This window comes from Vipera berus (genome assembly GCF_964194415.1).
Source record: "Vipera berus genome assembly, chromosome: 8".
NCBI classification, from domain to species: Eukaryota; Metazoa; Chordata; class Lepidosauria; order Squamata; family Viperidae; genus Vipera; species Vipera berus.
The window spans coordinates 25,713,332-25,725,762 of record NC_138211.1 but is presented as its reverse complement, the minus strand read 5'-3'; the positions used below and the strand labels follow the sequence as shown (position 1 = coordinate 25,725,762).

General features: G+C 46.3%; 1 protein-coding gene across 3 annotated transcripts in view; it reads right to left on the bottom strand.

The window, feature by feature from the left end:
• Positions 1 to 2,005: 2,005 nt before the first annotated feature.
• Positions 2,006 to 12,431, bottom strand: part of GFPT1 (glutamine--fructose-6-phosphate transaminase 1) — a 52,930-nt gene continuing 42,504 nt past the window's right edge. For all 3 annotated transcript variants that reach the window (XM_081333596.1, XM_081333594.1, XM_081333595.1), the window contains 5 exons: positions 10,900 to 11,014; positions 8,501 to 8,628; positions 6,696 to 6,863; positions 5,150 to 5,311; positions 2,006 to 4,878 (listed from right to left, as the gene is read on the bottom strand). In XM_081333596.1, the coding sequence (XP_081189722.1) occupies positions 4,834 to 4,878; positions 5,150 to 5,311; positions 6,696 to 6,863; positions 8,501 to 8,628; positions 10,900 to 11,014 (618 nt within the window). In that variant the 3' untranslated portion in view covers positions 2,006 to 4,833. The remainder of the gene's footprint in view (positions 4,879 to 5,149; positions 5,312 to 6,695; positions 6,864 to 8,500; positions 8,629 to 10,899; positions 11,015 to 12,431) is intronic.

Genomic DNA, 12,431 nt, shown 5'->3' with positions numbered 1-12,431 from the left:
GGAGGCTTCCAAGATGCGACCATGTCAATAGAGCAATGGGCGTGTTGGGCCAGCGCTGCTGAGGGCGCTCTTTCCCAGGGCTCAGGATATGCAGGCCCACAACTGCTAAGATGGCTTCTCTTTCCTTTTCTTCATGTTCCCGGGTGACATAAGAGCCAACGGGATCAGCTCAAAGCATTCCAGCACCTGGAACGGAGAAGCCAAGACTAGAAGTGTTCAACTTGGGACGGTGACACTAAATGTTACGTGACAGTGAGGTTGAACTGGGTTTGTACTATGTATGGACATACAGTACTATGTAGGTATTTTCTCTTACTAGGAAGCCCTTGGGCCTCGTTATATTAAATAATGCAAAATTAGCCATTCTAAAGAATTCCTTGCAGAATGGAGCAAGATTAGATTCAATTGAATAGCACTGCATGGTGGTTGTTGTTTTTTTCTCGTAAAATGTTTGGACATATTGTATTCTTTGAAAAGTTTTACAGATCAGTCTTGGTGAACCAATATGTCATCCATGGGATTATGAATTCAAGGACCCAGAGTGGTCTCGGGACTAGAAGACCTCCAAGGTCCCTTCCAACGCTGCTATTCTGCACCCAGCTCAGTGGGCCCAGCACAGGAGACACGACAGGGCCGCCAACCTGGCCCTGTGTGAAGACCGGATGGAAACCGGAAATGGGGGCAGCCGGTGCAGCGGATGGAAATCAGGCAATTCGTGATTCTTCAGCCAGCATAAACAAATTATTCTGGGCCTTTGGCTAGTTTGCATGAGTCGGTTTTTTTTAATTAAATGCAGTCATTATTCTGTCAGTTCTGATGTTATTAAAAAAAAATAATCGGAGCTTTGGTTTTTATGTTCAATTTGTAGAAAAAAGGAAGTGATGGATGAGGCAGCCCCTCCCTTTCCTGCTCCCCCCAAAATATTTGGTCTTGTATTTGTGGAGGAATCCTCACCCAATGACAGCAGCTGAATACCGTAATTTACACCAGTGATTCAATAGCTTTATGGGCCCCATCGACTCAGTGGACGTTTATGCGTACAACTTTAATTCTAAAATATCACATCATTTAAGGGTTTATGGAGACCATTAAGCCCAACTTACAGATCAGTGTAGAAATCCATTCATATAGAAGACTTCCAAAAAAAATAGCTGTGCAGCAACCTCTGCTTGAACACACACACATACATACATACACACAGATTGTTAGATCCTTGTCAAGCACATAAGGAGATTTTCCCAATGTTCTACCAGAACGACTTGAACATCCCAGTTGCTGGGACCACACAAGCTGCTCCGTCAGCCACATTCCAGCATGGTGTCTTGTGTTTAGTTATCTTGCTTAGACCATTAGAGGTCATAGACCAAACTCCACTGACTGGCCCAGAAGACGGTGTCTGAGGCAAACCCCCTCCCCAAGAGATGAACCACATTAAGAGGCTGTAAATAGATGGTGAATACTTGGCAAGTTAGCCAAGAATGTGGGGCATGGATGGTTTTGCCTGCCTTGAGGGGGTTCTGCAGATTCAGCCCAACTGGGCCAATTTGGGAGGTGACTGGCCATCTGCAGAATTCCGCAAAAGCTGACTGGGTGGATTAAGAAGCCACCTCAAAGTTGCAAATACCTGCAAAAAAAATGTTTTTTATAGAAAAAGCTTGGGAAGAAAGTGCAGAAGATAGTGGCTGCAATAGCGTGAATACAGCTTTGGTCTCTTTTTTAGATGTGTAAAAACGGGGTGGGGCTTTGATAAAGAGTGTCAGGGCTGTTCCGTGCCTCAGTTGGGGAACAAAACCCAGCCAAAATAATACACCCTTTGCAGGGAATTCATAAAATGAGTCCAAGCCGTGGTTTCAAAATCAGTGTCAGGATGAAATGCAGGCCTAACCAGGCAGGCCTTTTCCCCTTTTACAATTTTTACCAAAGCCCACCTAAGACCAAATCTGAGTCATCATGGGTGGCACGTGTCCCCGAAGGAAGCCCAATGATCCAAGGATGCTCAAGTAAGGAAGATTACACACTTATCTTTATTCAAAGAGCAAGGTACAAATACAAAATCAAGAGAACTGAAATGATAAAAGTTATACACAAAACGAACTATGGTCCCATCAACCAAGGCAAGCTGAATACATTCAGAAAAAGAAAGTGATCCGGTGCCCACCTCTTTCCATCGTCTCTCTCTCTCTCACACACACACACACACACACAGGCCAACTTCCCTGGGCCCAAGCCAGCACTGAACTGACTCCAGGAGGCACAGGACACAAGGCCGGGTGCCCTGGAAGGTGGTCCCCAACCTTTCCGGTTTTGCGGACTGGTGGGGGGGGGAGGAAAGGGTGCACACAGCTCCATTTGCATGAGCAGTGGGCACTAGCACACGTGTGTGAAACTCACAGCCACTGCTTGCACAAATGGAGCTTCACATGCATGTTAGTGCCCCGCAGCTTATGCAAATGGAGCTGCGCACACCCCCTCGCCTGCCACTTGAGCGGCCTGGTTCCAAACTGGCCACGGCCCAGTACCGGGGCTGTGGTTTGGAGGTTGGGGGGCCCTGCCCTGGAGAACGTTGGCCTTGGGGGGGGAAGTGCTTTGAGTCACGTGGTATTCCAAGGGAATTTGCCCCCCCCCCCAGACTCATGGCTTTCCTGGGCGGAAGGTGGGTGTGTTGGAAGCACGGGGAGCGCTTCATGCAGAAAGCGAAGCGGGGAAATTTCTCCCACTTTCCTTTACGGCTTGGCTCCCTCCTGGCCTTGTAGGCCATGTTGGCTTCCAATAGGTGTGGCCTCTTTTTCCTGTTCATTCTCAGACTTAAAAGTAGCGGAGACCAAGCGGAGTGAAGAGCCCCCTGCGGCCATCCTAAGGCTTCTGACTATGTTATGGCAGCTCAGATGGGAACCAGCAGCCCGAGAAGAATGGAGACCGAGCATCTGGACATTACACAAATGCTAACATTGGCCAAGAAACTTCTTTTTATAATAAAATGTCTGAACTTTCCAGTGTTCACCACAAACTACCATGTCTTTCATGAGTGCAAATCATCATTTTAGGATGAATATGTGTGCTGTAGTCTCCTATGCACTTACCAAGCGGTCCTTAACTTAGCTTCCATCTAATGGACGCTGCTGGTCATTTCCCCTCCACCCCCCAAGAGCACAGTGAGGCAAGAAGGATGGTCAAGTCTCCCTGTGTCACCCTATTAGGATCAAAGGGTGCCAAGAACAGGCCTAGATTCAGCTTGCCTCTATATTCTGACACAGTTTACATTTCTGTTAACTTTCTGTGCAATTTGCCTTTTCTCCATTCTAGAAATACATCAATGAAAGCCTTTTTGGTGCCAATGTCTGTCCCATTAACTAATGAGGAGGAGGTTGAAGGGCGGCATATTTTGGTCACTCTGGATTTTTATTATGTTCGCATCCTCTAGAGATTTCAGAGCTAGACGATGTTTCCCGAGGCATCTATTTATCTTTGGTCCTCTCCTTATGTTGCATGCCTTCTCTGCTGTATTATTCCCATTGGGGTCATTTTAGAATCATTTTAGCTCGCTTGCCCACCGCAGAAATATATCAGCATAATATCCACAAGCACAGAGGGCTGATCTAGTTTAAAAGACAGTTTAAAGCAAACTATCTGAACTGGAAGAAAATCTGCCCATTTCTGATAACTGCAGAAGCAGGGGGCCTTGAAATGGCATTTTGCTGAGGCCCCTCCTCAGCGGCTTCACCCTCCAATTCAAAATCCACGGGGGTTTCCCCTCTTTTTATCCGGAATAGGAATGCTATACAGAGCAGAGCTAAAATATGTCCAGATGGAAAACGCAACTCCCTTGTTCGTCTCTGGTGTCCAGATTCACTGGATGACCCCTATTCCAACTCTACTCTTCCCCCTGGAATCCACCACACACCTTCACAGGTCGAGGGAAGCAGGAGAAGGACTGAAGAGCTGCCCAGACAGGTGCTGGTTTGCCTTCAGCCACACCAGTTCAAGACAGACTTTTTTTTTCCTCATTGCACCTTCAGATGCTGGCATTTCTCTTTGATGCACTGAAATGGAAATTTACCTTGTTTGGAGAAAAGGGATTTCTCTGCTCCTCACTTAAAAGGTTAAGTCAACCTACCGACATTTGACTTGATTCCCATTAAAGACTTGACACAGGGCCTTCACCTCAGAAGGACCAGCTGTGCAGATCTCTGTTTATGGATGGGGGGCGGGGGGGGAGGTGCTTTCACACCCTTTTGCAGGTCTGGGGGCGTAACTCCAAAATGCAGACTTTGCAATCAAGGACTGATAGACAATCCACCCACCAGGAGTGGGTTGGAAAAAGTAATGCTCAGGAAACAGATGCCTGGGGCAGCACAGACTGCACAAATTTGGACTGCTGGGGGGCGGCGGGGGGGGCGCGGAAATGCACTGGCCAACAGAAACCTTGGAGCCAAAAAAAAAGTCCAACCAGACTCTCCCAATGGTAGCAATGGAGCAGTTTTGGGAAAGAAGGCAAGTCCTTATCTGTCATTTGCAATTTCCAACCCTGCATGAGCTCACCACTCTGAGTGTCCTAGAGAAAACTAGGAAATGAGGCAGTTTTATATAACTGGTGAAGATTGCAACAAACAATTTAAAAGAAAAAAAACCAGTACTCTTGACTTAGCTGCCACTGAACAATGCTACTAGGAGTTTATGGATTCAAATCCTAACTATCACAAATGCAACAATTACAGTATAAAGATTTTTCTATATTGGAAGTAAGAATTGATCACAGGAGAATGTTTAAAATCAGCGTTTTTCGGTACCAAAAGTGACGGGGAAGTAATCTCTTGTCAACCTTGGGCAAGCATCTCATTCAACCGTAACAGACTTGGCCAAGTTTCTTGGAAAGTCAACCTGGAAGAATGAAAATGATATAAAAACTATTAAAATCTTTGTCATAGCAAAAGTTAAGGATGCTCGATGGTTCCTCAACTCTGGCTTAGCTCGGAAGTCACAAATACCTGCTCTTCCATTTAGCCTAGCTGATCCCCAGGAATTTGCCGTATCCACTTAACCCCCTGACATCACAGCCTGAAGTGAGTGATTGAACTTCTGGGGTTAACTGGGAAGAGAAAACGTTTGGGATCGGGAGAGTGAGAAGGGCTTCCGAAGAGCTGTAACTTACATCGTAGCCTCTGAGAACAGCCAGATGGAAAGCCAGCAGCTGTAAAGGAATCACACTCAGGATGCCCTGTAGACAGTCCACCGAATGAGGAACTTTGATGGTTCGCTTGTTATTTTTAATGGTCTCGTTATCTTCCTTACCACAAATCACGACAGGCCGCCCCTATGAAAATTAAACAAAAAGAGTGAACAGAGAAGTCTCTACCAACTCGATCTAGCCTCAGAGGCACACATGGGGGCCATCCGTGAGGACTGGACTCAAAAAAGTCAAACTATATGGTTGTGCCTGCTGCCATCTTGCCTTTTTTGATGCCCAGCCCTCTCAAGGACACCCTTGCATGCACACATTTTGCTTACAAGAACAAAATTAGATTGTGGTAGAAGAAAGTGCTTCTTCAACCATTGTTTACTTGGGGTGTATCTCCATTTTTCTCAGGGGCTCAAGATCCTTGTTTAATTATGCTAATTGAGAACAGAAATTCCATGATTAAGTGACACTGTTGTTAAGCTGAAAAACTACATGACTGCCCACTTAGCAATGGCAGTTCCAACAGTCCCAGTTTTCATCCTTAAGCAAGCACCTCACATGACTGCAACTTCCGACTTCCTGCCGGCTTTCCCATTGACTTTGCTAATGGGAAGCCAGCAGGGAAGCTCATAATCATGAGTCGAGAACAGAGCACCAGGATCACAATCATGTGGCTGCAGGGACACTGCAATGTAACTATAAGGTCTGGTCATAACTACCACTTGTGCAATGCCACTATACGTTCGGTCACCAAAGAGCTGTCACTGAACGAGTGGTCATTAAACAAGGACCACCTGTATTATATTTCCTCCTCAGACTTTATCTTCACAAAAGAACACATTTGAAAATGTGGGGCTGAAAGATTACAAACAAGTCAAAAGCCACTGACAGCCCTGCCCCAACTTTCTTCCCTTCAGCAAGGAAGATCCTCCATTTGTAGTGAAAGGTATATTTTACTAAAGGGCCATGTGGTTTGCAGCATAGCAAAGCTAGAACTGAAATTTCTCCGGTTAACTTTCCCCATCCAGTACCTCCCCAGTTCCTCCTCTTTGCTGGTCCCTTATTGTCCAATTAAGTTTGAATGGCTTGGGGAACTGTCTTCAATGGTGGGCTGGTTGGTGAATTGTTAAGCCGTTCCGTTCCATTCCCAATGGAGACCTTGACTTGGTCTCTGGAAGGTACGATGAGCAGTCGGCCTCCCCACTCCCATTCAGCTCCCTCCCCCCACAGTTCAGGGCAGACTGGCAGATGGCGGATGCAAGACGCAAGCACAAGATGGCAGTTCTGACATCCACCAAGAAGCTCCCATGTGGGTCTCCTCCAGCTGAAACGAGGTCCTTCATCTTTATGAGGGGAACATCTGCTTCCTTTTGTTAACAGTCTGCTGTTTTTTCATTAGAAATCAGACAACCACCCAGCTGAAACTGACTAAAATAAAGTCAGCAGGGCTCATTACCCCATTCAATATTCCGAGGGGGGGGGGGAAAGACACCGGAGTCCCCCAGGCCCCTTTGCTTACCTGCCGTGCCATCACCTGCTGCAGCGCATTCTGGCATTTGGCATAGGTGCTGTCCCTCATGATGATCATAATCACCGGCATCAGCTTATCCACCAAGGCGAGGGGGCCATGCTTCAGCTCCCCAGCCAGGATGCCCTCCGAGTGCATGTAGGTGATCTCTTTGATTTTCTAAGCAGAAGGAGCCCTTTGTTAATCTCCACGGCCATGGTGGAGAACCAAAGCTTTCCCTGCTCTCCATCTTTCAAGACATCTACTGCTTGTCAAGAGAAAGTCACTGTGAAACCTCTACATGAATTCCTTGGGAAAAAAGATGGGCCCAGAACAACTCCTTCCCTTAGCTTGCTTCCTTCTGAGAAAAGGGGAAACGGTGAAGGAAGAACATTGTGATAAGGCTTCCACGTAGGAACAAACCCTTTGTTTTATTCTCCTGTAGAGTGGAGTGGAATAAGAATAGAATAGAATAGAATAGAATAGAATAGAATAGAATAGAATAGAATAGAATAGAATAGAATAGAATAGAATAGAATAGAATAGAATAGAATAGAATAGAATAGAATAGAATAGAATAGAATGAATGTAGAATATAGAAGAATAGAATAGAATAGAATAGAATAGAATAGAATAGAATAGAATAGAATAGAATAGAATAGAATAGAATAGAATAGAATAGAATAGAATAGAATAGAATAGAATAGAATAGAATAGAATAGAATAGAATAGGACTATCAAGGAGACACCACTTTCCAGACTGTGCCCCATCTCTAACATTTTGCGAACCAGCCCACTCAGAGGATGCTTCTGAATAAAGTTTGTCCTGCACAAGACCTATTTGAAATGAGGGGTATCTTAAAACACACCGGGATGGGTTTATCATTCCAGAAACAGGGATGACTGGAAGGCAATGGGGGTGTCAACAAAAAAAAAAGTCAAATGGTGACTGCACAATCAAAGCCTTGCCATTTTCCAAATATGGCACTTACAACCAATGTAAAAAATCTTTTCCCAGCTGGGCAGATACACCTGCCCAGAAATTCCTCTGTGTATCTGCAAAGCGTTAGAGGAGACTGAAGATAAACCTAGGTGGGGAGCAGAGCTCCAGTGTGGTCCCTACATCTTAAGTTCTGCTAGAAGAGAACGCATCCCATCAGCTACAGAGCCTTATGCTTTGGGTCGCTGCCTGCTTGTCTGCTATTTAAAAAAAATAAAATCCAGTTTTACTTTTCTGGTTGTACACTACAGCCAGCTTCCTCTGCCCAGTTTAGATCAGTGTTTCTCAGCTTTGACCACTTGAAGATGGGTGGACTTCAACTCCCAGAATTCCCCAGCCAGCTGGCTGGGGAATTCTGGGAGTTGAAGTCCACCCATCTTCAAGTGGTCAAAGCTGAGAAACACTGGTTTAGATCTTTCGCTTTCAAAGCCTGTCCACATTCTGGTTGGGGAATTCTGGGAGTTGAAGTCCACCCATCTTCAAGTGGTCAAAGCTGAGAAACACTGGTTTAGATCTTTCGCTTTCAAAGCCTGTCCACATTCTGGTTGGGGAATTCTGGGAGTTGAAGTCCACCCATCTTCAAGTGGTCAAAGCTGAGAAACACTGGTTTAGATCTTTCGCTTTCAAAGCCTGTCCACATTCTGGTCTGTGGTACCCCTCCATGATTATGAATGACCATGTTTGGCAGGCTTCTTTTTCACTACCACCCCCGCTTTATCTGCCCCAAGGGACTAGGAACATTTCTCTCTCCAAGGGGTGCAACTGCAGCTGCCAAGGAACCGTGTTCACAAAGATGTGGGTTCAAGAGGATGCTCACCAGGGCGCCTTCAAGGCAGGTTGCGTAGTGATAGCCCCGCCCCATAATGAGGATGGACTTCTGGTGGTAGAGCTCTGTGGCCAGCTTCTGGATCTCATCGTCCATGCTCAGCACTTCTTTAATCAAGTCTGTCAAAAGCAACAAGAAGAGGCAATGCTTCGAAAGTACACAACACACCCCGGCTACTGGGTGTTCAGAGACCTTTGAGAAACAGGCTGAAACGGACCCCCTCTTTATAAAGCTGCCGTGAAGGACGGCCGAGAATGGCAAAGGGCCCATTACGGGTAGAATCTGAAGCCACGGGGTTGCAACTGTGGTTTTTAAAACCAGGGGCGGAGATTGCTTTCTTCAATCTGCAATCCAAATGAGGGCGCAGATTGCCTTTCTTGGGGTACCCCTGCCCAAAGAGGAGAGACTTAGCAGAGAACGGTCATTCCTGCTGAGAGGGAATGGGACAACTTGCAGTAGGATAATTCACCACAGCCAACTTGCCGTGGGACAATTCAACAATTCAATTTAATTATTCAAACTAAATAAATAAAAAAAATTAATGGTTGTCGTTCACATTTCATTCTGTCCTTCCTCTGGCATCCTTTCTCTAATGATTCTATTCCACTACTTCTTTGATATTAGTGTAACTTTTGTCCCGTGGCAAGTTGGCTGTGGTGAGTTGCCCGCGGTGAATTGTCAAAGTCCCTCCCTAAGACCCTCGTGTGGGGAATGGCGACGGCAGCATGCCTGAAGCCAGCACTCTTGTAGGCAACCAGGGCCCATGCCACGTAATCCTTCACACTCCAGCACCTTGAGTGGCATCCGGAGACAAACTAGCAAGCGAGGAAGCGACTGCAGGATTGGGGCTGAAGGAGAGCATCGGACAATCCTCAGTACCAGGCAGGCAGGCACAATTTATACCAGATGAAACTTCTGGCTAGGCTTCAAGAGCAGCCCTGCACTGAGCAAAGAACAACAATCCAAGTGTAAGATTGTTGCCAGGCAAGGCCACCACTTGTGCGCCAGCCAATGTGAGGTAAATCCACTTCCATCTGCTCTTCCAGGAGACCCAGGAAGACCCTGGAGAGGCAGGCTACTTCTGGAAGAGCATAATGCCAACTAGGGTTAAAGGTGGCCATCAACCGTCCCACTCGGTCGTCTAGCAAAGAAAGACTCCGAGCCACTTGCAAAGAGTCTCCTTTACTGAAGCTTAAGTGGTCAGTCCTAGAGGAGATCAACCCTGACTGCTCTTTAGAAGGCCAGATCCTGAAGTTGAAACTCAAATCCTTTGGCCACCTAATGAGAAGGAAGGACTCACTGGAGAAGAGCCTAATGCTGGGAAAGGTTGAGGGCAATAGAAGGGGACGACAGAGAATGAGGTGGCTGGATGGAGTCACTGAAGCAGTAGGCGTGAGCCTAAATGGACTCCACAAGATGGTAGAGGACAGAAAGGCCTGGAGGAACGTTGTCCATAGGATTGCGATGGGTCGGACATGACTTCGCAGCTAACAACAACAAAGTGGCTACAGGAGTAGCGTAAGCTGAACTTGAGGTTTTTCCGTCTAAACAACACAGTTCCCTCTTCTCTCCTCTCTCCCACCCTATGATCTGCCAATATCCAATCAGGTGTTTGTATATTGTTCAGGAAACAGGTGCTGGGTTCCCAGCTCTGTATCTCATTGTTTGTCCTTGGCTGGCTGTAGCTTCTCCCATGGCTCATTTGGGCTTCGATCCCCTTTTCTTCATATTCCAGTCTTTCCCTCTTCCCTCCTCTCCCGTTGCTAATGTGAGGCCGTCAGCTGATAAGTGAGATGGAGCCATGACAGTGGATTTGTCTGGATTTAGTCGTCTTCTGAATGAACGGTCAACCCAGCTTGCTTGGGCTGGGTTGCTTGGCTGGGTTGACCGTTCATTCAGAAGACGACTAAATCCAGACAAATCCACTGTCATGGCTGCATCTCACTTATCAGATGACGGCCTGACATTAGCATCACACCCTTCACTCTCCCTCCCACCAACCAGCGGAATGGCTTGCCTTCAGAAGTTGTGGATGCTCCATCACTGGAGGCTTTCAAAAAGAGACTGGACAACGATTCATCCAAAATGTCATAGGGTCTCCTGCTTGAGCAGCGGGTGGGACGAGAAGACCTCCGAGGTCCCTTCCAACTCTTACTATTCTGTTTTATGTTCTACCTGCCCCAAAGACAGTTCACCTCCCTTCACACACCTCCCTGTGCGGAGGACACACTAGTCAAAAGGGCTGCCACAAAACTCCCATTTGCATTTATTTATTTAAACGCAGGCAGCATCTCCCATAATGAAACTCTGGATGGCTTACAAGTGGAAGCGAGACTCAGATGAATAAAATTAAAATATTCCAAACGACATTGTTGCTCATGTGTACCTACCTGGCAACAGCTTGAGGCCAAGCATTATTTCTTTCCTCCGTTCTTGCATAGAAATTCTGTCGTCGCACATCATGAGCGCAAACATGACAAGGGAGACAAACTGGCTTGTGTAGGCCTGGAGAAGAGGGGCGAATAAGGCATCCTGTTAAGCCTGGAAGACCAGCCCTCTTCTCCCCTTCCTCCTCATTGGGAACAGAGTGACTGTAAGGAATTAACAGCTCATTTTTTGTTTAAAAAAAATCCTGCCTTCATCACTTTTATAAGTAACTCAATACCTAATATTCCCTTCTCCGCTTTTCCCCACAACCACCCTGTGAGGTGGGCCGCACTGAGAGAGGGAAGGGCTTGCCCAAAGTGCCTAGGGTGGGACTAGAACTCCGAATCTCCTGGTGACAGGCCCAAAGTCACCCAGCCATTTTTCCTGCCTCAGGGGGAACTAGAACTCCTCATCTCTTGATGGAATGTCAGGTATGTTATCTACTTTTATATGGTTTATAACATACGTGATTATTGTTAGACTTATCCCCTCACATTCGTATGAAGAAAGGCTACGTTCAAAACAGACACCAGTTAAAAACCTAGCTTAAGAAAGAATAATACGGTTTATAAAATTCAATCTAACGCCAATTTTTTTAAAAAATCCATTAATTCACAGGACCAAAAAAAGAGAGAAAAGACTCCTTCGGCTTCAGAATGGAAACACCTTCAGAAAGGCCCCCTTTGTAAGTGCTGCACTGCTGAAGCCCAGAGGCAGAAGAGGGGCCCCACTCCCAAATTCAGCCCCCCCCCCCCAAGGTGTGTCACCAAGGCCGGGCACCGGGATCTCCAATGACTTCTACAGCCTGGCAAGAGTACAGCTAGGGGTGGGTAGGAAACCGTCTTTCCCGTCCCCGAGTTTTTTTATTTCTTTAAAATTTGCCCCACCTCTGAAATTGACTCTGGAAGCAACCAGCAACTACCCTCGCTTGACCTCCAGCACAGAGCAGCCTTACGCTGGGCGCTCTCCTCCAGGCACCCGGCTGGAATGAGGCAGGGGGTGCCTCTGGGGTTCCTGAGACTGGCCGGGCATTTTGGACCTCTGGGCATACCTAACATGTCTGAAGCCAGATTATAGCAAGGTGTGGATCAGCCTGGGAAGAGGAGGTCACCGACTCCCCACCTATCAAGCAGAAACGGCTCTGAAGCTGGCCGGATGTTTACTCAGGCTCAAAATTTAAGAAAGAATTTTTATAAAATGTTTTATAGATGGCATTTAGACCCTAAAAAATTAGCATGTATCCGAACTGCCAGCCTAAATGTTGGAGGTGTGGTTGTGAGGATGCAACGTATTATCATATATGGTGGACTTGTAAAAAAGTTAAAACTTTATGGATTAAAATTTGGTGAAATATGCAGAAGATATTTAAGAGAAAGATAAGGTTTTCTCCACAGTTATTTCTGTTGGGTGTCATTACAGACTATACTGTCATAGATACTAAATTGATGTTAAATTTAATTACGGCAGCGAGACTTTTAGTAGCACAATATTGGAA